Here is a 26812-nt window from a genome sequence, read left to right as displayed (position 1 = left end):
ACTGAGGTGCATCCCTTCCCCATTTAACCACATTTTTTAGGTTATTAAGCCATTGGTTTTTTGATAGCTAGTACTTTGTTTCTGGTGTTCTGTTTAGGCTAATTCTCAGCTTTTTCTTTGTCTCCCACATTTGTGGTAAAATTGACCTTTCTTAATTTGTACTTCTGAACCACTCATTCTAGCCCCTCCTCTCCTCAGAGAAAAAGTAGTTTGGAGAGATAGATTGTTTTGCTCACTTAAATTTTCTGCATCTGGTAAGTTAAATCCCACCCTTTTGGTCTTTGTTACAACGCACAAAAGATGGTTTTAAGAGCAAGCTGTGCCAAGGATGTTTATACTTGAAAAGTGTAGTTACAGACTGTGCTTTGTTTCATTTGAGTAGCTTTGTTTCCCGAAAAATAGATTTGATTGAAGTGGTGTCCAAGATCCTAAGTTATTCCTTCCCTATAGCAATCTTTTTCATAAAGCTTCAGTAAATACTGGGGAGTTATTCTGAGTGTCTTTACTCGTTGATCTGTGGAGCTTTAACTAAAACCTGAAAATTAAGTGGGTTTTAAATCAGAAAAGTTCAACAGTATTAGAATGTAATTGCAGATGTCTAGAAAAGTCACTGACAAACTCAACTGTTCTAATATCATATTGGACACATTTTATAATTACCAGCAGAGAATTTAAAAATGCAGTAGGAGGAATTGGAAACTGGAAATATTACTATTCAAACTGCATCTACATGCCAACGTTTTTGTTTATTGCCCCAGTTATTATCTTTAGATTCCTTTTTTTTAAAGATGCCAATCATATCACTTGGCTGTAAACATACTTCTAAAAAAAGTCATTCTTATGCTATGGCCTCACAAATATTATATATAATGAGTAGTGCTTCATTTGCAAGTGAAGTAACATAGTTTGCTAAGTCAGTCTTTCTTTTGAAGGAGTATTTGAAGGCTTTTACAATAGAGAACACAACCATTCAAACGGCTATGACAGTGCAAATCCTGTAACAGTGCCACTAGAAGACAAGAGATTTGTCTTCTCACTAATGAGGTTAAGCATCATTGGGTTTTCTTATAAAATGCTGAATTACTCTGTAATTAATTTTAAACTATTACAGAATATAATTTTTAAGCTCTCTGATAAGAGGAACTGCTTGCTTTTTTTTTCTTGTTATTAAAGCAGAATGGGAGATTCAGCATGACTTCTGCCCTGAGTAAGCTGTCAGCTGCAGGCAGTGCTTGTCTGTGTGTTTTCTCAGAGGGGAAGGGCAGGGCAAAGAGTTGGGTTTTTTCTACCATGTGAAATACCTTTTAAGAGGAAAACTAGTTTTTGTATCTGCAGCAACCAGAACTTTGAGGCCTATTTGTTACCCGTGGCTCAAAAAGCAAGTTACTGTGATGGCCACTTGCTGCTCTTCAGTGTCTCCTCATATGAGAAAGTTACCAGCCATCTTATGTTCAAGAGCAGAATTGCTGTGGGCAAGTCATTTAGTCAAGTGAGGGGAAAGAAGTGCTTCCTGTGAGGAGGGAATGCAGAATTCTACTTTCTTTTTCAGCTTAATGTGCCAGTGTTTTTCCACTGGGGAGACACCTCCCTTCTAAAACAGCTATGAAACAGTTTATCTGGATCTTAACATTTGCTCTCCAGTGAGGTTTGCCAGGCTGACTGAACAGGGTTAACAGTATGGTAGATCCCACTAACTCCCTAGATCCCTTCCAGCTGGTCAGACAGTGTTCAGTCTTTAGCTATTTATAGAGTATTTTTCACTTTTGTTTAAAGTCTGCTTTTGTTCTGGAGGTTTTTTCTTCTCTGAGCAGAAATGAGTACAAAGAACACACAGATTTGGTCAAAGTCACAAGGAATTCTCTCTTTATGTCTACATTTAAGGTCATTTGAGGTTTTAAATATGTTCCATGCTGTTTCAAAGCTGCTTCACTGGTTGTCTTTCCTTAACATTTCAAGGAATCTTTTTGAATTTAAGGTGGAATCATCCAACTCTTTTATACACAATATTTGAAATAATAGTAGTTGAAAAATAGCAGTAATATTCTACTCATTTGCTGTGTCTGAACTGGCTAATTTGTCTTTGTCGAATGCATTGCAGGAATTTGCTCAGATGCATGTTGTTGGATGCTTCTTAAATAGCTTTTCACAAAGGATTCAAAATTCCATTGCTGTGAAAGGATGATACCAAATTTGCTCTGCTTTGTTCTGTTCTATTAGTAAAGACTTCTGGAAGCCTTTACTAATAGAAAGGTCTCTGTCAGTTTTTGTATGCTAAAAATGTGATTTTTCAAGCTTTTTCTCAGTATTAAATTTAGTTAAGTCTGCATTCTGCTATAATGAATGCCCTGTAAAGCTAGACGTTGTGTATTTTCCTCCCTCTCCAAAGCTATGAGGTGTATCTATGGCATGTTATGCCTGGAAGACTAAATCATATGGAAATACTGGGTTGAAAAATGCATGTATGAGAGTTATTTCATGGTTTTGTGGCATTTGGGGTGTCAGGAGAAGGTGAAGATGTAGAGGGAAGTTCTATGCCCTTCTAAACCCACTGAGGGGTGGAAAGATGCTGGAAGTTACTGATAGGTGGGTGTGCTCTAAGGAGTAAAATGTGTGTTGCTATTTTCAGTACGCTATTTTATTTGATAATAGAGGACAATGTCTGACATGCCTAACTAAACTGATATTTTAGGGGAATACTACATTTCTATTTTTAAAAAAAGAAAAAATAATTAATTGCTGCAAATGAAAGGGTATCTGGGAGATCTGCTGCAAGAGAGAACACTGTTAGAAAGGGAGGTTGGCATTACTTTTTAGAAAAACTGAATGGAATTCTCAAATACAAGTGAAAAAACCTCAGAGTTCGTGAAAAATATTTTTCTTCTTCGTTTGATAGCCTACGCTATCTCATAGACTGTTCCCCAGGAGGTTTTTGAGATAAAATCTATATCAATTTGTTAGGTTTTTAAAGAGAAATTATCTTTCCATTAATATCTTAAACTTCCACATCTGGTCTGCATGTCCTTCACTTTCAGATTTTGTGTTTAGTTTTCTTCTGCTGCTGTGGTAAAGAAGTTTATTTTATTCGTAATTTAAAGGAATTAAACTTTATGATCTCATAGAAAAATTCATATGGACAAGTCTAAAAGCTCATAAATCATCAAGTATGGTTTGAACTACTCTAGCTGTTCCAGAAACAATTAGCAAGGGCATGAAATAAATGGATATATTATTTATTTCAGATTTCCTCAGAGGTAAATCAGAGAGGAGGCTGTAGTACATTTAGTGGCAAATGTTTGAAAGCACTTGTGAGAAATGAAGAAGCAGTTTCTGTGTACAAAGTAGGTACTCAGCAGAGAACCAAATGGTGAGAGTGCCTCTGGTACTTGGAGGTTGTATCTCAATTAGTGTTGTAGCCCAGTGAGGAGTGTGCCTTTGAAGCAATGCTTTGGTGTGGCTCCCAAAGGGATCTCAGGATTCATCATTTCCTTTAGGTCAGTGTAAGCTGGGGTTTCACTCCAAGAGCTTGCTGTGGGCCAGCCACTAATGCACCTTCAATCCACAGAATGAGCTGAGAGCTTGTTCAGAGTAAAACCCTACTTGTGCCTTTAATCAGCTGTAAGGCCCACATGCATGAATGCCAAATGTATTGTCTCACTGCATACAGTGTCAATAGGACAAAAGTAAAAAGGTCACTGGAGTTATTCTGTTTAAACTTTTATACACTTACAGAGTTGGATTCTCTTTTTTATCTCTTTTGATACTCGTCTATCTAGACAGTGAACATAATTTTGCAGTTATTTCTTGATCATTTAAATGCTGGGACATTGCAATACGCTGTTTTAAAATTTCAAGTGGCTAAATTACTTAAATTATAAGCATGACGCTGATAAACGGCAAAAACAGCTGTATAAGCAAATGAATGCATGGCTCAGTTTCTTTATGAAAGCACTTAAGTAGATGAGTCATTCATATCTTCAAGCTTGCTAATGATTTTAATGACCTAAAGTTCCAAGCTGTTACTGAAAATATACCTACTACAGCTTCAGTTAATATGCAGACTAAATTACAGTTGTGTTTCCAGCTGCTGATTAGTCTTGTTAGTAAACAGTGTCCGTCCAGTTGTCAAGAAAACTAAGAAAAATACTTGAGAAAAGGAATCTGAATATTCAGTATGTGGGGAAAAGATGTCATTGCAGTTTGCCTCAGTTCTTTTTCAGAGAAGTCTTCTCTGCAATTTTACAGTTAGCTTTACTCCTATGATGTTGTCTGTAACACTCTACTGTCTTCCAGTTACACTGAAAAATTACAATTTATACTGGAAAATCTTCTCTTGGCTATGTATATAAATTGCATTTGCAACCTGCAAGACTAAAAAGTGAAAAGCTGTAATAATTAAAAGTCCTTTATTCTGTTTAGGATGCCTGCCTAGGAAAGCAAGCAGCCCAACAACTTAATTATCTGCAATGTGTACAAATGTTTTCTTACACATTCAGGGAAGAACCTAACAGGCAATTTGTACCATCTTCAGCTTTAGATACATGAGCTGCCACTGCATTGAGAAAATCAGAAAATTGTATGTGATTCATGTATTCATTCTGTTCTCAGTAGAGTCTTAGTCGTGAATTACCATAATCTTAGTGTTTTCAGTAGTCATGTGGTGTGTTCTTGCTTGAAACTGTGTTTTATCCACATACAGAAATGTAGGCGCAAAACCAGATACATTCAGATGAACTGAAGGAAGTTGTGGAAAGCAAGCCTCTGGGATTCTATAGAGTTCTTTTTCCAGAAACCTTGAGTAGCCCCTGAGAAGTTTTTTCTCTTGCAGAATTTCGCAAGGAACCCTATTCCCAAATTCATAATGAGACAGATGACACTCTGGAAATTCTTCCAGGCACATGAAGCTGTTCCTATTTTCTGTTTTTCCACCATTTTCTGGTATCACGAGTTGACCAGGAAGAAGGATTTCAAATTTTCAGCAGATTTGCAGAGATAGATCACTTAATATCTTGTCTTTATAATGTATAGCCTGGGTGTGTTCAGCTGTGGTCCTTTTTTCTCTGAGAGCCAATGCATCAGTATGTAAAACACTAGAGACTATGCAGTGATTATGACCACCACAGCCACAGCTGGGAAGCAATGGATTGGGTTTGAGGCAATGGAGAACAAAAAAGGTGGAAAAAATAGATCTCATTATATGAGTGTGCCCGCTTCTGTGTTCTAGTGCTGTGGTGGTGGAGGCAGGACCAGCATGCTGCTGGGGTTTTTTTCTAAAAGTTTTGGAATATATTTGGGTGAAAGGGAGAACAGGGGAGTGCCAGATGTCTCTCCTCAAGTTCCTCTGACCCTCAGATGGATGCCCAGGTGCTCAGCACTGGAAGCAGCTCACATAACAGAGAAGATGAATTATTTCATATCTCTGCAAGCCTAATCTAGCATTGTTCTGCATCAGGTCCTTCACATGATCTAGTGTTTGATGACTGAGAAGCATGGAATACTAATGTAAGACAGGAGTTCTCAAAAGGGCTAGAGGGGCAAGGTGATATTGCTGCAGTTTTCAGTATCTCCAAGGATAAAGCCTCAGCAACCTCTAGATAACCTGTGCCAGTGCTTAATCACCATCACAGTGAGAAGCTGTTCCCTGATGTTCAGTGGGAACTTCCTGTATTTGAGTTTGTGCCTGTTGCCTCTTGTCCTGTCCTCGGCACCACTGAGAAGAACCTGGCTCCGTTTTCTTTACACTATCCATTCAGGATTTTGTACACGTTGATTAGATCCACACTTCACTCCTACATCAACAGTGTCTGAGGATCTTGAGAAACAGAACCAAAGGCCTTAGTGAAGTACCCTCTGCTTTCCCCTCATTTACCAAGCCAGTCATTTCACTGTAGGCGTGTATCAGGTTGGTCAAGCAGTTTCCCCGTGGTGAACCTATGTTCAGCACTACTGATCACCTTGTCTTTCATGTGACTGGAAATGGTTTCCTGGTTCAGTTGCTCTTTCACCTTCCCTCAGCCCTGTTCCTTTTAAAGGTAGGAGTGGAATTTGCATTCCTCCAGTCATGAGGCACATCTCTCAACCACCATAATCTCTTTTAAAGACTGAGAGTGGCCTCACAGTGACATCACCCACCTCCCTTGGCACTCGTGGATGCATCCTGCCAGGGGCCATGGACTCAGGTATGACCCATTTACTTAAGAGTCCTTCCCTGTGCTGATCCTCTTCTACCAAGGGTACCTATTCCTTGCTGGAGTTTTTCACCATCTTCTCTGGCCCCTGAAGGTTTGTCCTGCTAGTAAAGAAAGACTGAGGCAAAGGAGGCACTATTACATCACCTCAGCCTTTTTCCTGTCCTTTGTCACTGGGCTCCCTTGCCCCATTCAGCAGCAGGCTCACATTTTCCCATTTTATACTTATAGTACAAGGCCTTCCTCTTGTCTTTGACAACATCAGCATCTCATGGTCATTATAGCTAAGGCTGCCTTCGGCCTTCCCACCCTCACACCTCTGCCTCATTTATGCCTGAGATCCAGTAGAGCACCTGTCCTCGCTGGCTTCTCTGTTGCTTGGGGTCAGCACTGTGCAGTGCTGTGGAAGGAAGGCTGAGGCCCTGCTGTGCCCCGAAGGAGTGGGGGGAGCGTGGAGTAAATATTTGAACAATGTAACTAAGATCTGGATACATACTAATGAACACTGAAATGCTGGAGCTGAGCTTGTACAAATTCGGGTCCAGCGCCTCCGAGCAGCACAACTTCCGGACAGGCAGCTTCTTTTGAATAGCTGATAAACCCTCTAGAACTGAGTACAAATAGGATGTTTCCGTTGTGCTATCTCTGAAGGGCTTGTTTTGAGTTGTGTTTTCCTTTGTTCCACTGCTTTTGCACCCATCTGGGAGCATTCTGTGAAGCTGCAGTACATAAATCTGGGTCTTGCAGAGCCCTAGCTTCTGTCAGTGGGTCTAAATTTTGCTTGCTGTCTCTTGCAGTGTGCTCATGTTGCACCTGATAGTACTCAAATAACATGAGTTTTCTATTGTCAAGAATAACCCAGCTTATCCTGTGATGCTGATCTGATCTTTGTGTATCTTGCTGGAAAGAAAGGGAGGGAAGTGATCCTCCCCACAGAGTCTGGTTGCCTCCATTTTGTACAGCTGTAAAAACTAAGGAGCATTTTTTTGTAAGGATAGTTTTCTGTAAAAATCTTTGATACATAGCCAGGTGTTAAAACCCATTCCCAATAAAAATAGCTTCCTCTAGATACTATTGACACGTTGCATCAAAGTATGGAAGAAAGAAGGGGAAATGGCATGTTCTCCTCAGTAGAAAGACTCATCTTCCAAAAGAGCTCAACAACAGTGACAGAAACTATTACCAGCCTTGAAAGTTTTCCTTCACTGTACCCATTAAAATGTCTTTGATAATTGCTGTTACCTCCTGCAAAATTTTAGCATTGCTGATTTTTTTTACAATAAAAATAGCCTCTCAAACTGTTACCACTGCCTATGTTTGTGAAGTTCTCTTTCCAGCTCTTCATGGATTTAACCTTCTTAACTGTTCATAAAGGAAAATATATGAGCTTTAAGCTGATGCTTTAGAGCAGAAGCTTAGGGCACAAGTATAAGATGAATATTAGAGTGTAATGGCTATGACATTCATATTGCTTATCCAAGGAATGTCTTTTTCTTTCCAGCAAAACACTTTGCAGTTCTTTTCATCTGGGGATCCCTTCTCCATTTCATCACTTTTCAATTTTTACATGGCTGGATGTCTTGGGAAGAAGACAGGTTTTTCTTGTGAGGATGAGGGAGAATTTGAATTACAAGAAGAAAGGAAGGCAGAAATTTTAGGGAACCTAATAGAAAAGATATGAAAAGATGTCAGGAATGATACCCTGACGGAAGGAACTGGATAGTTCTGAGGGATCACAGGAAAGACAGCACAGCAAAATCAAATCCTAAAGACAGTAGAGAGGAAAATGCGCTCTAGTAAATCAAAATTAGGTACTTTGGGTGTAAAGCACTGCATACCTTGCATGGCAGAGTTATCACTGGGGTTTCTTGCTGCTGTGGTGCACCCTTTCTGTGAATGGTACAACCCTTTCAGGGATAATGCGATGATTGTATTTTCTTTTGGATATGTCTTTCAATGGCTCCCAGTCTGGAGGAAGAGAAGTTTCTGAATCATACTATTTGAATGTCTTAAGAGTTTAGGTACAGGAGTGCCTATCTTAGATATTCTGTCATTTACTCCTGCTGTTAGTATTTTACAGCTTTGTAATTGGTTAGACTTCCCATTATCTGAAGCTACTCTTCTAAATTAATATGCCACAGTATCTTTCTATAAATAAAAACATGAATGAATAATTCACACGGGCTGGCTGAGGTTTTTATACTCCCTGAATTCCTGAACACTTATTTTTCTCTCTTCAACATCATCTGTCTTCTTTTTTTCCTTAGGCTTCAGAAAGTTGTCATCTGTTTCCATTAAATAAGAGCTTTTAAGTAATCTTAAGATTTCTGAAAGGACAATTGATAAAACCCTATCTGATTTTAAAAGTAGACTGTCAAGTGTATTCCTCCTTCAAATGGCTTTCTTTTAGAAATCAAAGTTCTTATTGCATATGTGTATATTTATGTATGTCTCGATAGCCCTTCCTATCTGGGGATCATAAAATACGATAAGACAGAGACTGAAACTCATAATTTCTTGGGCAGCAGGGACAAAAAGCTGTTCCACTAATAAAAAAATTCAAATTACAATCTCTATATGAGAAGAAATCTTAAGTAATTGATGTCTTGTATATGTGTTAAAGCATTTTAAAAGCAATAGTTTTCATTGTGGAAATTACATATATTGATATAAAGAGATCAGCTTTTAATGATAAATAGTAGTAACTTCTTTTTATCTTAGACAGTTATTTAAAAATTTGAAAAGGGGAAGAAAATGGGCAACTCCCCCCAAAACCTAGATATCAGTTCTGAGGGATAAACTTGTGTGCACTGAAAAGATCTCTGCAGTTCAACCTGGACAGTTTTGCCCTGAAGACTCATTAGTGAATCTTGTAGGAAAAAAAACTGTGTTCTTAATAAAATATATTTCATTTGCTTGTCTGGAACATGCTGTTGTATATTCTTTGTGTGCCTATCTAATGCTCTAGAAAAAATATTATGAATATTAAAATCAGGAGATTTAGGAAAGGTATGTTGTGTGATTAAGCAAGCTTTGTTCTTGCAGCTCCATTTGGGAAGCACACATTGCTTTAGTTTTCTTTACTCTGATTCTTGATGGTGACATTTAAGAGATTAAACAGCGATGACAGCCTGTAGCCTTAGGTTTCTTTAGAAATTGTATGGTTCTGTGAGGGAATTAAAACTATAAGAAATTCTTCATAGATGCCTTACAGAATACATAAAAGAGATTACCTTTCCCTACTGCACATTTGTGCCTACTGAAGTATAATATCATGTTTCAGATGAAGTTACTTAGGATTTATTTGACAAATGGGAGAAATGTGTAGATTTCACTAATCTTCAAAAGCAAAGCAGCAAAAAGAATATTGATCATTGGAGAGGAACCAATGTGAGGAAGCACTCATCAATTCAAAATACACTTTTTTTTTCCCCTTAAGGTACCTCAAGTTTATCTAACCACTTTTCAAGGAAGAAATACAATGTTTTTAAATGAAAATAAGAAGGTAAATGTTGCAGATGCAAAACTACAACGCACGTGGAGCTAACTACTACTCATATTTTTACATTTTTATCCTTCACATAAGCATGCTCTTAGTCCTGTGGAAAGCAGGAGACTTGTAAGCTAGTTTTCAGAGAGATGCAAACCTCAGAACTGCACAGTACTTTTTCTCTCAAGTCCCCTTTTGTTTCAAAACAAAATTTTTTTTTTTTTTTGCAGTTACATAACATGGATAGTAGTATTTCCAGAGTGAAGGAATGGAAAAAGTACAGCCTAGCTTTGAAAGTACTTTAGTATGATGAGCAGATGAAAAGGAGCTGCTTTTGCTGTCCAGAGTTTGCAGTAAGACACTTAAACTCTGTTTTGCAAGACACTGAGGGGTGTCATAGGTAGAACTCTAGGGGAAGCAACATCTTCATCTTGTTCTTCTGGCATCAGTTACTGTTCTGTAATGAAAGGGATTGCATGAGGCACAAATTAGTCCAGAGCTGGTCTTTGACACCTGACACTCAAACTTTCAAACTTGGGGTTGAGACTTCAACAAAGATGTGTTTGAATAGGAGTTCTTCAGTGAAGCTTTTTAGATGTGATATAATTACCTGAAATTCCAGTTTTCCAGTCACTGCACTAGGCTTACAACTCATGTCAAAATGGATAAGCAATTTTAATTCTTCTATATATTTGTATCTATTCTGGCTGGATTCTTACATGAAATGTTACAGGACTCTCTTCTTTCTACTTGTCAGAGATGTGTCCCAAATTCTTGATAAAATAGTTTTCCAATGTTGAAATTACTAATATGCAAAGAAAGGAGAAAGGGATTTCACTGTGCATGGGAATGTTGAGATATTCAACTGGTTCAATCTTCATTTACTGCAAAATCAAAACTCAAAATCACTGAAAGATTGCTGAGAAAATACAGATCTAATCAGGTGTGTTGCATGTTCAGTGATGTATGAAATGCACAGGAAAACGAAGGTGTGCTAATTCAACCACTGAAGAGGAAGGTCCTTGTTCTAAGACTCCCGACAAAAGTACATCACAAGTGATAGATGCAAAGTTTGCTTCAGGAAGAATCACAGAAGGACACTGTTCACTTTGTAGCTGCTTCTGACATGTTCTGAAATACTTTGAGTTACTGCAAAGGTCTAATATAATATCTGTTAAAGAGGAACAGGCATTTTGGAAAGCCTCCGATCATTAACTGGATAAGGAAAAAAAAAGTTACAGGAGAGAGCTGAGAGTGTGAACTTTCACACATCTAGACTATTAACTGCAGCTAAAATTAACTAAAGTGCTGGTTCACATTTCGATCATGAGATTTCAGTCTTGGTCTTGTATTTCTCTATATTTCCTACAAGGTGCAAATGCACAGCTTGTGCATGTTTGCTCAAAGTGTCAAGCTGCTAAATTTCCATTGCAGGGGTTTTTTTCTTATCCTTCTAAAGGCTTTTAGAAAGTGAACTGCACGGTCTAAAAGTTCTCAGGTTCAACTAAGCAAACCTTGGCACAGAATTAATGAGCACTGTTAGAGCCTGGGTTGATCTCAAGGCATCTCTTTAAGGTATAGCTGGGCTTTCCCACAGTCCTAAAATGACCAGAGTTGTAGGTATGCATGTTATGTCCATGGCAGCTGTCCTAAGAGAGCTGGCTCTGCTCTCCATCATGCAGGGACAGTGCTTCCTTGCCTTGGAGGGCTGCTTGTGGCCTGCTCACAGCTGCAGCAGCAGAATGGAATACATCCAGGGTGCTGCTGACTTGTTGCATGGTCAGTGGTGCTGATCTTGTCCTTGTAAACAGCAATATTATCACTAATACGTGGGGTTTTTTCATAAGTCTTACAAAGCAGGTGCCATAGCTGAAGTTCAGGAGGACTGAATGACTCTTGCTCATTTCTCCTGGGATGATTCTTTTTGAAAAAAATATCTGAGCTATTTTTCTTGTACAGTGTTCCTAAACAACTTGAATAAATGGTTTCTCAGTAACATTTACATCCACAAAACATAAGGGTTTTTTTCACATCAAGCCTATCAAATATTAACAGCAGTTGAAGTTTTAAATTTTCTTTCATTTTCCTAAGAGATATTTTCCAAAGCCTTTCTCTATGGATATGATATCACTTCCTTTGGCAAGTTTCTTTAGCATTTGGTGGTTTAAGTGAGGTGTTCACCACTTAAACCGTCACCTAAATCTAGTAAGTTTTATGTTAAGAATAATCTAAGTTGTTATAGTTCTAAAAAGTTTTTTTCATTGTTCACCAAAAAGCTGAATAGTGGTGCTGTGAACTTGAGTGAGATAATTTAACATAGTTCTGTGGTATCTTGATGTTTCCCTCCACAATATGTAAATTGCTAAAAGACAAACTGCACAAGGCTGCTTTCCTCAGAAATTGGTGGGTTATAATACTTGTGTTTGTGTTAGACCACATCAGATGGGAAGCTTGAAAACGCTTTGAGATATAGTATGTTTAGAGTGACCATCTGCCTTCAGCTTCTTTTACTGTCTAATTGTGAAAATACCTAGAAGTTGTTCAGATGTAATAATACTATACTATTCAGTCCACTTGTGTGTGCAGTTGTTATTACTTGGATTGCACTGATACTATGGTTATACCTGTTAATTAATATAGCAATTATGCAATTGAGATCAGGAAAAGAAATGTCCTTGGAAAAGTGAAAAATAGCATAAAGTTCTCTTATACTAACTGTTTTCAGTATCAGATTTGAAAGCTAGTTTGTCTTAGTATGTTTTTATTGAAATTCTCTGTGTACAAAGTCATCAATAACATTTTTTGGTCATGGGTTTTCCTATTTCAATGTTATGTAGATTAACTGGGCGAGTCTATATGAAGCTTAAGTTCTAACAGTTCTAGTACTTCAGGGGAAGGATAGACAAGTAATTAAAAGTCTGTTACTAGTATGTTACTAGGCTTAGAAAAGTGCTGGTAAAATATGTCTATTTTTCTCAATTCACTTTAAGACTAAACAGGTTTTTGTGCTTGTCAATGGAAGTGTGCTGGTATTTGTAAAATGAACTGGGTGATCTAAGTTGCCATTTTTTCCAGGGGCAAAAGTTTGGAATCATAGGTCATCAAGCATAAGAATATTTGCCTTGTTCTCCTTGTCTCCTTAAATGTGCTAATAAATGCTAAAGTACGTATAGGAATTGTATTGTTATTCTTACTTGCTTGTTATTCTTACATTCCCCTGTTCTAACTTTTGCCATCTGTAATGATTCAGTGACTCTGTCTATAACTTAAGAGATCTGAGTGAAGTAATGAAATTGATTTCTCACTAATGCATCGATGTATTTGAAATAGAAGTCTTTCTGCAGTCATTGCCTTTTATCACTGCAGAGCCATTAACTAATAGCTTCCATCTTGGGACAATGCAGTGACTAGAGCCTGAGGGAATATAATTTTCTATAATATATCTGCAAGAAGCACCAGTCTACAAGAACTGGATTTTTGTAGAAGCAGACTTTAGAAATCATTTGTTGCTATCATTTTGGGAAGAGTGAGGGCTGAAAAATTATGAGAGGTATTCACATAATCAGGGAGAAAGAACTGAGAAAAGAGATGTGCTTTCTAGCAGAGGATTCTTGTTTAACTGAGGCCAGCTGAAGAAGAAAGTGCAAAGCAATGAAAAACATCGCTTCAGTTTGGAGAAGAGGCCGTATGTGGCAGGGAGGATCCTGGTACCCTTCCAGGTCTCCAAACCTAGGCTTAAGCAGTGATCAAGACTGGTGAGAAGAAATTAAGTCAACACGATTGTCTTTTCATATATCTCTCTTTTTCTTGGCTTCTGCAGCTTAGATGAGTTTCTCTCAGAATCAAGAGTGTTTTGTTTGCATTGATTAGTATATCACAGTTAAATGATCTGTAAATTCCACATTGCTGAGGTCAAAGTTGAAGGAGAGTACATGGATTAACTACCTGGGAGTTAGAATAGCCCTGAGCAGGTCCTGGGATTCTACAGCAGAGTTAGGTGCTTGTGGTGATGAGATTCCAGCCTAACCCTAACCCAGGGTTCTAGGAGCTGTCTGACCCCATATGAGAAGCTTCCAGACTCTTAATAATGTAATGCTACCCCTTGAGCTTCTAGGTTGTGGGAGTGAGGAGTTTTCAGAACAACACACAAAGGGCAGTTACATGATGCTGATTCCTCTAGCCCAGCTAGGAGAGATGCTGTTGTGTGAAACATTTCATTTAGGTATTCCTAGATCCAGAAAATGCCAAAAGCACAATTTAAGTTTGAAGAAATTAAGACTGCAAGAAACTAGGATAATGGGAAACGATTTGGGAGTTACTGACTTGATCTGCTTAGTGGTCTGCCACCGTGAAGAATGAACTTGTTTCATGTGATTGCCAGGGTGAGAGAGGGAGAACTAGAACCCTGAGTGAATTTAAAAACCTGAGCTCCTATTGTTCACTCACAAAGGGAGGAGTAGGAAAAACATTTCATTCTGTCTTCAGCTTCAGAGCACTTGTGACACACAGAGGGGACAGTTCCTTCCTCTCATGGAATCTGAATTCCAGTAAGAAACTGGAGCATTAGATTGTTTTGGATGCATTTCTGTTCCTGCACAGGAGTAATTTAGAAACACCAGGTTCCAGTATCCTGCTTCCACTCACGTGACAGTTCTCCCAGCACTGTGTGAGTATTTATGGACTTACGACCTCCAGCACCACTGCCCCATTCCAGCAGTCCATAGATATTAATGTTGTTCTGCATCTGTGGCAAATGGCAAGGGATAAGGAAGATGTAAAGCAGAAGTTCAGGGTGAGGCAAGCCTGTAACATACTGCTTTGGTTTGCATGTTGGTGAGAGCTGCATTGGGAAGTGAAGAATAGCAGGGGGTTGCCCCTCAGGTAATTTAGGCAGCATTTTTTTCCTTTAGTCAGGCTGAATGCTTCAGTGCAATTTATGAGCTCTTAAACAATTTATGTTTTTCCTTAGTAAGATATGTAGATATCTAAATATCTCCTGAGACTAAGGAAACCAAGAAGTACATTAAGAACTGCCAGCGAAGGTTTTTAATCCTTCATTGTGTGCCCCTGTTGAGACCTAGGACATTAGCGGGAATACTGTAAGGCAACATTGTTCTGATCAAGAAAAATAGCTCTAGTTTCCCTAATGAATTCTAAAAGTACTTTAAATTCCACATAATAACTAATGTGCATTAATCTTGATCGCTGCAAGTCTTTAATGGCTGCTAAACAGCAGTGTATATCTTAAATTAAAATGCCAGCTTGAAGCATGTGCTAAAAGTGTTGGTAGAAAAGAAGCAGTACTGCTTCTTAATGGAGGGGAAAAATCTCGGAATCTTAAATGGGTAGATATTCTTGAACTTGCTTCAGAAGACTGCTGTATCAAGCCAGTTGTGGAGATGGCCCTGCGTTGTTGGCAGCCATGCATGTGAAAAGCAGATAGGGATGTTTTAATTCCCCACCCCACAGTAGATGCCACAGCAGCAAACGTGTCCTTTGCTGTGTGACCCATGCATATTGCCGCTGCATTGCACGGAAGAGGTCCCTGTTTGCAGAGGGAAATGTCTCCTGTTCAGAGCTTCCTTTTGCTGTTTCTCAGACTACCACTGTGGCTTGAGTGTGCCGTTAGATACCCCAGTAAATATTTACTGGAAAACACAATTGAATACATGACAATATATGTTTTGCCAGTTACAGTGAAATAACACATCACATTAAATGTTCTTGCAAAGTATGTTCCTACTAGGTAGAGAACCTGTAAAGCTGGCTGATCAACAGAAAAAAGATGTGTCTCTGCTGTTGTTGCTGTTTGCTTCAGACCATTGAATACAAAGTTTCCCAGGAATTAGCAAGGGTGGGTAAACGGGCGCCTGAGCAGTGGGGCCAGAACTGCCTGCAAGATGCTGGTGTGTGGCTGGGCTTCTCTCTCTGCCAGGTCTGTGCACGTGTGCTACCCCTCACCCCTGAGGGTCACCTGTGCAGGCTGTGAAGGAGCCAGGGGTATCTGAGTGAGGTCAGCTGTGAAATGTGTTCCAGCAGTCTGGGAGAGGGCCTGTAAAATGGTTTAATTCCTGAAGTCAAACAGAGAAGTGTCTGGTCCCCTTCCTGGCATTTCAGACCTTACTCCTGTTCCTGGATCAGTGTGGCTATCTTATTCTCAGATAGAAAGAGAACAACTTGTTGCAGTCTCAGTTTTTGTTACATGTTTGAAGTGCTGTGTCTGTCTAGTCATTTCAGGCCCAGGGAAACACACCTTTTCACATTTCCCTCTTGTGTACATTCATATATCCAGGTAAATTGATAATAGAACTTTATAGGAGCCTATGGCCAGTATCATTACATGGATAAGACCAGCCTGTAGCCATTTAACTCCAAACACTACCTAAGAACCACACAGCCACTCACTCACTTCCCCCTGCCCTGTGTGGGGGAGAACCAGGAAAAAAGTAAACCTATGGCTTGAGATAAGAACAGTTTAATAATTGAAACAAAATAAAATATTATAATGGCATAATAATTGTAATGAGAAGGAGGTAGGTTTAATTTCTGTAAGGGAAACAAGTGATGCACAATACAACTTCTTGTCCCTCAGCAGCAGTCTCTCCTGTCCAATGACTCCCAGTTTATGTGCTGGTTATGATGTCCTGTGGTCTGGAATATCCCTTTGGCCAGTTTGGGTCAGCTGTCCTGGCCATGCTCCCTCCCAGATCTTTGTGCAGCTCCTCACTGGCAGAGCACGGAAACCTGAAGAGCCCCTGGCTCAGGGTAAGCACTGCTGAGCACCAACTGAGCCATCAGTGTGTTATCAACATCAGTCTCATACTGAATTCAAAACATCACACTGTACTGGCTAGTGAAAAGAAAATTAACTCTCCAGGACACAAGCTCAGTAGCTGCCTTTTACTCTGGACTGATAAGATAATGAGCTGCTTCTCCTTCAGATGCCTTCTTCATTAGTGGTATGGGGAAGGCTGCAGCTAAATAATACCATAAATCTGAGCTTTGGACAGGACCATCATAAAAAATTGCAACTTTGTACCAGAAAGTACAGATCAAGTATAAACTGCCTTTGCTAGTTCAAATTTATTCCAGAAATATCGACAGAAAAAAATTGTAGAGCAGACTGTAGATGGGATCAAGACTGTGAGCCAGGAGAGCTGCGATCTGCTGCACTGGGTCGTTTGTCACATCGTAGCTGGTGTGAAAACAACAGGTACGGGAAATTCTCAGCGGTGCGATTCCATTTGGCACATAGGCTGGGGATTGCCACATGCCTTTTGATCCAGATTGAATCTGTGATGGTTTCTGACCCAGTATCGTAGAGATCCAAATTTAATGAATGCAGACCCACTTTTTAGATAGTTTGTTGGAATTGCACAGTAAAAAAGAGATGGGTGGCATTCTGTTTCAAATGTATTGCATGTATTGGTATGCTGTATATATAATTATGCAAACCTTACAAAACTGATGTAAAAATCACGTAGTTCTGGCAGATATTACTACAACCTCAATTGAGATTTTTTGTCTTTGTAAATCAAGCCTTGACAGTACTTTGCTCTGTTTCTCATGGAAGCATAACAGTTTCTAAAACAAATTTCTAAGAAATTTTTTTTAATTTCCTTTACTGAGAAGTGACTTCCTGCCTTGATGTCATTTCATTTTGTAACTTACTAGCTTTTCTAAAACATTCTGGAGCAAAATTAAGCCAAATGTTGACTTTTTAATGTTGATAAGTTATTTTCTAGGTTCTCTGTAGCTTTGTATTTTAATGCTGTTGTGTCTCCAAAACAGTCTTCCAAAACCTGCTTTAATGCATGAAAAAAATATTTATTGTGTACAATTTCAACAAAAAAATAAAGAGAAATTTAAGTTGTCAGAGCTAGGAATTTGGGGAAGGAGGAGTGAGGAGTGCCAAGATAACATGTCTTACCATTTGGATAAAGAATTAAGTAGTCAAGAAATGTAACATTGCAGGAAGATGTTGTATGATTCAGAGAACAAATCTTGCAGCCCATTGCTAGATGGAGCAATCTCAGTCCCCTGTACCATGGTGTAACCCACAGCCTGACAACAGCTCCAATTCCCCAACTGTTGTGCAGGAAGTACTCATTGGAAGCTGACTACAGAGACGGTGGACAAGTGGCTTACCAGGCTCTGAGGCAGGCAGCAGAGCCAATAAACTGGGGGATTATCCAGTTAAATCACATGGCAATGTGAGGAGGATGAAGAACTGACCGTTTTTGGCAGGAGTGAGCCAGTGCATTTCATGAAAGAATATACCTGTGTGGAAAGCGGGCTGTGCATTTTGTCCCATAGAATACAACATGTTAAAGGAATTTGAAGTCTGGTTTTTGTACTTCAGTGGAGATGACGGTATTACCAGTATCCATATGGAGTCAGCAATGTGTTTTGTCTTATTTTCAATATTTTACAATGAAGCAGAGATATTCTTAGTTAATATTCTTGTGAGCAAAGCAGTGAAGAAACATCCTAGAAGGATGTTTGGTTTAGTTATTTGCAATTTAATCTCAATTATTTATTGAAAACAAGGACAAAGTAAGAGAAGAGTTAGTAAAAATCAGAGTTGAAGGCTTTGACAAAACTGTCTTATCTTTCAGTATAACTTAGTGTAGCCCATAACATATGTATTAACACACAAATTAAGATAATCTATGGATATTTAATTTTAAAAGCCACCATATACCAAATCCTACTTCCAGCCTCTGTGGTTAGCACAGTCAGCATGTTATCAGCTAAATTTCATCTTAACAATTTAAGAAGCCAAAGAATACATCTCGTAGAGTGTTCTCAGTCTGTGAGTGATGCTGGCAAATCCAGTGAGGATTCCAAGCATTACTTTGCAGTGCTGGCTGTCTTCAAACTGGAGTTGGTTCTCCATTATATTGGCACGGGGGTCTCTCCACATACATATTGTGCTCCTGTGAGAAAAATTAAGTCAGTTTGACTTTTTTCAGATCAATCAGATGATGTTTCTTTTCCAATTTCTTATTTTGATGTATGGTTTTGTATTTTCTAAATTGCCCATACATCTTAGTTTTTTTGCTCACTTTTCATCTTAATTTTTTATTGCATGCTACCATTTTTTAAAACAATGACTCATATTTAGATCTGTAGTGAGGGCATTATTCTTCATCACTATCTGAGACTATCTCCTTCCTATAACAGAAATTAGTTGGAGGAATTAGCCCATTTTCAAAAAACTTTTTTCAAACCAAATACCAGTAGAGTTGCTGTACAATGCCCATCCACGCACTGGGAAGGAAGGCTTGAAACTTTCTTTACTCACTGCTGAGCCTTGATATCTCCTATTACATCTTCCCAGAGCTACCCAAAATCTCTACAGAGCTATAGATCCACCATCTGACATTTGTTGTCAGAATGGGTAATATTTGTAAACTAGAAGAAGCTGGAAAGAGAATTGATGCAAACAACAAAGGCCTGGTTTAGCTTTCGAATAGGATTAAGAAGTGATATGCCAGAGTGCATCTGTGCATTCTCCATTATGAAATTGTCAGGTAACAGTCTAGTATTCCACATAGTGAAAAGTATATTTATTTTTCTGTTGTCTTCTACATGTCAATGACAAGATCATTTGTTGTGTGATATAAAACTGCCACTGTCACCTTTGCCTTCCGAAGAAATTGTCATATTGCATGTTGTAAATGTCTTCTTATAACTACATGGATTATTTTCAAACAACTTGAAGTTAATAACAACTAATATTTTAGGGACACAGTTTATATTTCTGTGATTTAATTACAGAAGCAAAATTGTATGTTCAACTTTTCAATTTTCCATTATCCAATTTAATTATAATCTGTATCTAAATTAGTTCAGTGCAGAGAAAATCACACTGCGTTTTGTTTTAAAGTTTTATTGCTACACTGTTTTGGAATATCCCAGTGTTTAATTATTAAGAAATCATCATTTTCTTGAAGAAGACATTAGTATTGTTAAGAAACTACTGTTGGGGTGATTTTCTTGTTATTAAACTTTCCCCTTGACCTGAATATTAAGAAAACACCAACTCATCACTGGGCCAATTTTAGCAAAATTTACAAAATATCCTTTTGGATATCCTTGGATATCCTTTTGGATACTACACACTGTAGTAATTGCTGGATTTATTTTCAATTTTCTGTGACTTCCTGACTTAAAATACTCTCAGTTTAGATATACATTGAGTGTTTAGTTCAGAGAACTACCTATAAAGCTGTTCTAAGATGGTTTTCAGTTTCCAGAATAGTTTCTCACCATTGGAATTGTGCACAGGTGTGCTCGATTTTAAAGCAGAAAAGCACTGAGGCTGTACAGAATTTAATTAGCTCTCACTTAACTGTTGTGTTAGTTAAAATATGCTTTGGAGCTGTCAGTTGGAATTGGTGGATGCATGGAAGAGGTTTTCATGAGGAGCATTGAAGGCACACTGTTCATCCAACTGCGGGGACTCTGTCTGCACCCCAGGGCTGTGCAAGACACGTTCTCGGTGCATTTTTCTGCATATTAGATTTCTGGATCATCTTGTAATCCCGCAGACAGCATTGGATGAGTTCTTGAGGAAATATATGAGGTGTCTGGCATTTGTTCCTGTGGCACTAAATAGTGTCCTGTTTGTCACAGCACGAGCATGAAGTGAAAACACACACTGCAGCTTGCCAGGAGTGCTGGGTTAGTGCTGTTTGTTTCTCCCATGACTGTGTGCCTGGCAGCGTGCTGCACTAGTGCCAGGGAGGAGCACCAGGACAGAAAATCCAGTGTTCCTGCACAGATGTACGAGGGAAATTGCCAGAGGGTAGACACCTGAGTTACAGGCAGGCTATGGACAATTGCTTACTCATGTATCAAGTGTACATAAAAGGGCATAGATCAGAATGGTTGGGCTTGGAAGGGACCTTAAAGATATTGCCATGTATCCCATGCTAAGAAAACATAATTGCAAAACTTAGAACATCTCTCTGAAAATTTAACCATCTTGTCTGTCTCATGTAACATATTAATGCTCACAACGTTGATTTTCAGTCTGTGTGTTCTCAGAGCTCAAGGCATTGAAGCTTGTTAGCCAAGTATTGGGCTGGCATCTTCAGAATGGGTTGAAGAAGAGTTTTACTGGATAACCAGCCCTAATTCTTCATAACTGAAGAATATTGCCAGAGAACTAGTTTAACTATTTTTACTAGTTTAGAATAAGTTGTTCCCATAGTCAAATTCCAGTTGCATTACCAAATGCTACATCACCTTCTTTCCATTGTGGAAGGAGTTCACAGAAAGCTGTGGTCTAGGTGTGTGTGGAAACCAGGACAGACCTTCTGCATGGAGCTTCAGAGGCTTGCCCGGGGTGGTGTAGGTTGTGTTGCAGGGCTGCGATGCTGTTGGAAGACAGCACACAGTTTCAAAATGCCCCTTTCAAACCCTTGCCTTCCAAACTACTTACAGCTGCTGTGTGAGTGTTCTCATTAGAGAGAAACTTGGCTGTATTTGGTAGCAAATTGAAGTCCTAATTTATAATGTCAATGCTGTAAGCTGATTGCTTGTAAAAGACTAAACACACTTAGTCTGCAGACTCTACTTCATTATTGTACTGATTTTAGGAGCTGTTGAAAAAAAGCCAGGTCAACTTGCAATAAATTAGAGGTTTACTTATCAGAGTAGGGATGAGGATGTGGGTATTGGGAGTTTAAAGGATATGTGAACATTTATTTAAATACTTTCTGTAGTTCTCATTTACAAGTTCAAAACAAGGTTTGGAAAAGATTTAAGTTTGCTTTGTTTAAAGGAAGGGTTATGTTGCCCTTTGAATTCCTTTGCTAATTAGATGTTTATATTTTAATGTAGCGCTGTATTTCTTAAAGGGGTGTCATTGGGATGCAAAACAAACCAGAGACAACCTGCATTTCAGTTAAGAGAAGAATGTTTTTCCAACATTGTTTTCAGCCAGTTATAAATTAAGGCCTTCAGATAACAGAAGCAAGAAATACTGGACTTTTTTCACTTTGTTCCCTATGGTTCTCTCAGTGAACTAAATTTAAATTGATTTTATAAGAATGCAGTTTTCATTTGACCTGTACATTGTAATCAGATTTTAGTGGTCATTTTAACTGATCAAGATCTAAATAAATTTTCAGTAAGTTTTTCTGTGCTATTTTTAGAGGCATACAGCTTGTGCTATTGCCACTTCGTAAACCTGTCTCTTCTTTTGGAATACCACTACTTCTCATTAGCATTCTGTAGATAAAATTTTTCTAAAACTACTTTTATACATATATAACTACAAATGTTTTTTCATGTTTAATATCATTGTGAATTACACTTGTAATTTATTTAAATCTCTTGACAATTCATTTAAATATGTGAGAGTTTTTTAAATGTATTTCTCTTTTTTCCAGCATGTGAGCTGGTGGGCCTCTAGTACTGGGTATTACAAAGGAAAAATACTTAATGCAAAGGAAAAGGAAATGTGAATTGTAGAAGTGTTTTTCACAGAGTTGTCAGATATTTAAAATTCTGCATTCAGTGTTTTGGCAGTTGTTCGTATGTGAGCTTAAAGATACTCAGTTATTATTGACTTGTTTGGCTTTTAATAGCAGTCAAGCAAAATTCGTTATAAAAATGCAAATCAAGCTAATGGAAGCCTGCAACATCTGCTGAATCATTCTCTCTAAATAGTAAGAAGGAATCCTGTATGTGCTTAACTTTTCCATTTAAAAATGCTCCGCACTATGGCTCTGAAACTGGAAATGACAAGGAATGGGCACAAAACAGTGAGGAAAATATATATTTAAAATTGTTTGTTATGTCAATAGATATGCTGCCACAGGCATATACTGCTTTTTCTCTGAAGGTAGAAGTTATTAAGAGGATGTTATCTCTTTTTTTTGAATTTGCAAAGGAAAAATGCAGCTCTGTGTTCCTGATGTCCTTCCTCCATACTTCTATCAGGGTTAGCTTTTTATTTGATATCATAATAGTTATTTAAACATTTTTTTGAATACCTGTGAAGATGCAGTTTATGGTACACAAATACTGAAAGGTTTTTATACCATAATAAAAACAATGCTAACATTCTGGAGAGGGTTTTTTTTGTTTTTTCTATTAGAGGACAAATACTTATCTGTGTTTTCTTTTTTTTTTTTTTCATGGCTTTTTCCTCCCCATGAGTGACTAGGTTTTCATGTGGAGATTGAACAGAGCTGTCATTTTAGCTTTGCTGAAATAACAAGAATTGACAAAATAGATGATGGTCAGTCTTTTGCATTTCCAAAGATACTGTTTAATACAACTGTATGAGGGATGAAATATGGAAGAGGCATCCCTTAAAGTTTCTGGAAAGTCTTTTTGTAGACTGGAAATCCATTCTTTAATTAACTAGTCACACTGAGTATTTCAGATCCCTGTATTTTGTTGATTGTCCTCACTGAAATCTAGTTGCTATGAAGTATATTTAAATTTAAAAAGTGACTTTCTTGCATAAATCAATAATTTTGCTAGTCTTTGCTGTAATAATTTAGTAAATTAACTGTTCTGCACTTTCAAGAAATAATGAACTGGCAGTGAGATATTATTTCAGTGACCTGTTACTTCTTTAATTTCTTCATAGACCCTTTTTTTTTTCTTTTCTATGAGATCTGTGCTGTTGGTTTCTGTCCCAGTAAACATTACAGTATTTGGGCTGGCTCTAAAAGCCTGCTTGTCCTGACACATTCTTTAATACATCATCTGCAGTCGCGTGTACATGTTTCATATGTGTAAATGACAACTGTCAGATTGTTAATTTCATTTTTCAGTGGGCAAATACCATCCGTTTCCATAGATGCAGCCTTACAAACAGATGAATACAAATGTTTTCAGCTGTGAGCATTGTGGTATAGGTTCGCTCCGTGACTTTATTCATCTTTATTTCTCAGTTAGCATTGCCTTTGTACTTCTTATCCACTGCTTGTTAAAGATGCACTATTCGTTTCTTCTTTTGCTGAGTAAGACTCTTACAGGTTTCTTTAATTCCCAATTAGCTTTTCTTTGCTGATAGTGTCATTAATGCCTAAAATAGCGCTATAGCTTTGAAGGCTGAAATCGTCACAAAGTCAGCAAGGGTTACTAAGGCTCCATACATTTGCATAGCTTTTAGTGAAAATGTGCTAAGATTTCTTCCAACTGGGCATTTTAAGTATGGGAGCTTCCTTGTCCAAACTGCATGCTAATAGAAGCTGTTTGGAAATAATCCGTGTTATGCCTGAGAAACTGCTTTTTATTGTGAATTAGGCTGCATTTAGTGCCCTAAAACTCCCTCTGCACACCACATTTGAGTTTCAGTAGCAAAGTATTCAGGAAATGCTTTTACTTCATCCCATTTTTCTTTGTCAGGGATTTAGAGGCCAGAGTGTATCCCAGGGTTTCAGTCTTGCCTCCCAGGAATATTACTTCTACCACCCTATGCTGAACAGCAAAACCCACCTGACATCAGTGGGAGAAGGTGGCCTGTAAAGCAGCAGCAGTGTCTCTTTTTGTCCCACAGCTGCAGCAGAAGGGGAAGACGGAACATAGTGCTCTCACTTCCCATTCTGACTTGGACTCCCCTTCTGACTTCCCACCACACCTTGTCCATCTCCCTGAAAAGCTGCAAATGGGCAGGTCAGGTGTCAGTCAACCAGCCCACAAACCAAGCAGTCTGGGCTAATGAGAATTCCTGTTTCTTGGAAAACAGCAATAAAGGTGTCTGTATAAATAAAAACTCCTTTGTATTTCAGCATTGCTTACAAGCTCCTAAATATGACTGTTAATCTTTGCCTTTATTTCTTCTGGATATGTATAACTCATGTCAGTATTTATCAAAGGTCTTCCTTGCTATATGCTATTTCTCTGTGCTCTCAAGTAACAGGATTATTGTTAAATTACTGCTTTTTGCTAAAATAGATAGATCATTTTGTTAGTTTTTCATGACTGCAAGTGGGTGCATTGTCTTCTTAATAAAACCCCGCCCAACAAGGAAAAGGAAAGTTTTTGAGAGATGCCTGCCCCTCTGCTTGTATTTTTCTGCTTGAAATTTGATGAAATTATCTGGAAGCATTTTGAAGGTGTTTCTACATCTCATTATGAATTCTGTGCAATGCAAAAATCTCAACTTTATTTTTGTCTCAGAAGTACACGTCTGATATAAAATTCCCTTTGGCAAGGAAAAGAGATTTTAGGATTCCATAAATCCAAATTCTTTTGCTCATGGCTACATCCCAGTTGAAGCGTTAGATTTTCCTTGGAGATCTTTCAGAGCCAGGAACATGATTCTTTCAGCAGGGTATGGTGCATATCAGCTTCCTGTTTAAACTGGTTCATTCTCCAGAGATGCAAAGAAATGTGTTGTTCAGCCTGGCAGTACTAATCCAAAGAGACAAAAGGGAAGGATGGGACCCCAAAGTTTGGAAGCATGAAACTGTAGATGCTGGTGCAGTGAGATTTGGCTAATCAGTTACGGTTTTATTTTTATTAAAAAAGTAGAAACTTGAATATTTCAAAATAATATAATAACATTTTTGTTTTGGTAATACCTCTTTCACACAATGGCTTTCTTTCTTTTGGGATGCAAGAGGCAAGTAAATCTACTCATTATTTTCAAACAGTCTCATACTTTCTTCAGAAGATGGAAGAAACAAATTAACAATACTTTACACCTACTGCTGACAGTGCATAACAGCAATTAAAAAATGAACTGTGTGAACTAGCTACTTTAAAAACAAGTGCTGTACTTTTTGTCTAGGCCTGAAAAAAATGAGTCCTTTAGCCTCATTTTTTCTCATGTTGAATGTAAGTCTCTCAGTAAGCACTGAGACACCTCCATTCATGGACCTTGTCTCTGTCTGTCCTTCCAGGGGTCACAAACGCAAACTGGATGAAGATGATGCTGCCAGTGAATCCAGTAAAGAATCCAGCAATGAAGATGAGGAGGGAAGCAGTTCTGAAGCAGATGAAATGGCAGCAGCGCTTGAAGCTGAACTGAATGACTTCATGTGAGATTCATGCAGAAGACAGAATTTGTGATTATATTTTACTTCTCATAAACAGATTGGACTTCAGATGAGTCCCTTGTGTCAGTACTCAATGTTTTTCCAAAACATGTGTGTATATTTTGCAAAGCAGCTCAAGAGGTGATATGTTATTTTACAAAATCAGAAGTAGATGTTTTTAAGTTGTTTTACTAAAGGAAAATATACTTTTTTAAGCAAAAAAAAAAAAGTATTAAATGGGATGTGGTGTGCTATGCCAAAGACATGTTAGGAGCTCTGCAGAACCTTCATGTATGGGACAGTAGTACAAAGACTTGTGATTAAACACACATCAAGTTTCTAAAAATATTGCAGGCTGTGGTTTATGGGTTACAATCTTCAAATAGAGGAGGAGATAAAGGAGATGGAATTGTCTGGGTAGTACAGCAGGAATCTGACAAACTGGTCATCCTTTTCCACAAATAAAGCTATCAAATATAAAAGGATTTTTGAAATAAAAAAGAACTATTTATATTTGTATAGAAACAGAACGTGATATGCAAGCTTTGTGAACTCTGCACTTGACCCACCTGTCATTTGTTTGTAAGAGAATACATAGTGATCAGCATTCATGGTTTTAGGTTACTTTGTTAAATAGTTGGGTTCTTTAGAGACATTGTTTAGATTTTTAACTTCTCTTCTCTGTAAACAGAAATATAGCACAGCAGACTATGTGGTCCTGTACTGCCACAAGATGCATATTCACCTATTTGTGTTGTCTTGGAAAGAACAAGTGCTACTTCAGGCTAGATAGAATTTAATTTCTTTGAAAAGAGATCTGATGTAAAGTTTTTGTATATTCTATTTCATATTTGACCCACAAAACAGATTTTCTTTCATTTAATAAAGGTTCATTTTGTATGCTTTGTTTCTCTTTCCTGTTCATTTTCTTCCATCAAACATAAGACACTTTTCTCTATTATCTTTCCTTTATTCTGCATGAAAATAATGAAAAACATTGAAAGCAGGTGCAAATTTGTAGATTCAGGCAGATAGCTGAAGGACAGAAGGAAACACTGGCCCAGACGATTCATGGATGCTAACATCTGACATTTTCTCAGGTGGCTTTGACTGGCCTCTGAAAT

General features: G+C 38.1%; 1 protein-coding gene across 1 annotated transcript in view; it reads left to right on the top strand.

Moving 5' to 3' along the window:
- Window positions 1-26593, top strand: part of CTDP1 (CTD phosphatase subunit 1) — a 103301-nt gene extending 76708 nt beyond the window's left edge. Inside the window, exon 13 of the mRNA XM_082278162.1 lies at window positions 25554-26593. Coding sequence (XP_082134288.1) covers window positions 25554-25695 — 142 coding nt within the window. The 3' untranslated portion in view covers window positions 25696-26593. The remainder of the gene's footprint in view (window positions 1-25553) is intronic.
- The last annotated feature ends 219 nt before the right edge of the window (window positions 26594-26812 follow it).

This window comes from Coloeus monedula, assembly GCF_965178545.1.
Source record: "Coloeus monedula genome assembly, chromosome: 1".
NCBI lineage: Eukaryota > Metazoa > Chordata > Aves > Passeriformes > Corvidae > Coloeus > Coloeus monedula.
This window is presented reverse-complemented; position numbering and strand designations above follow the sequence as displayed.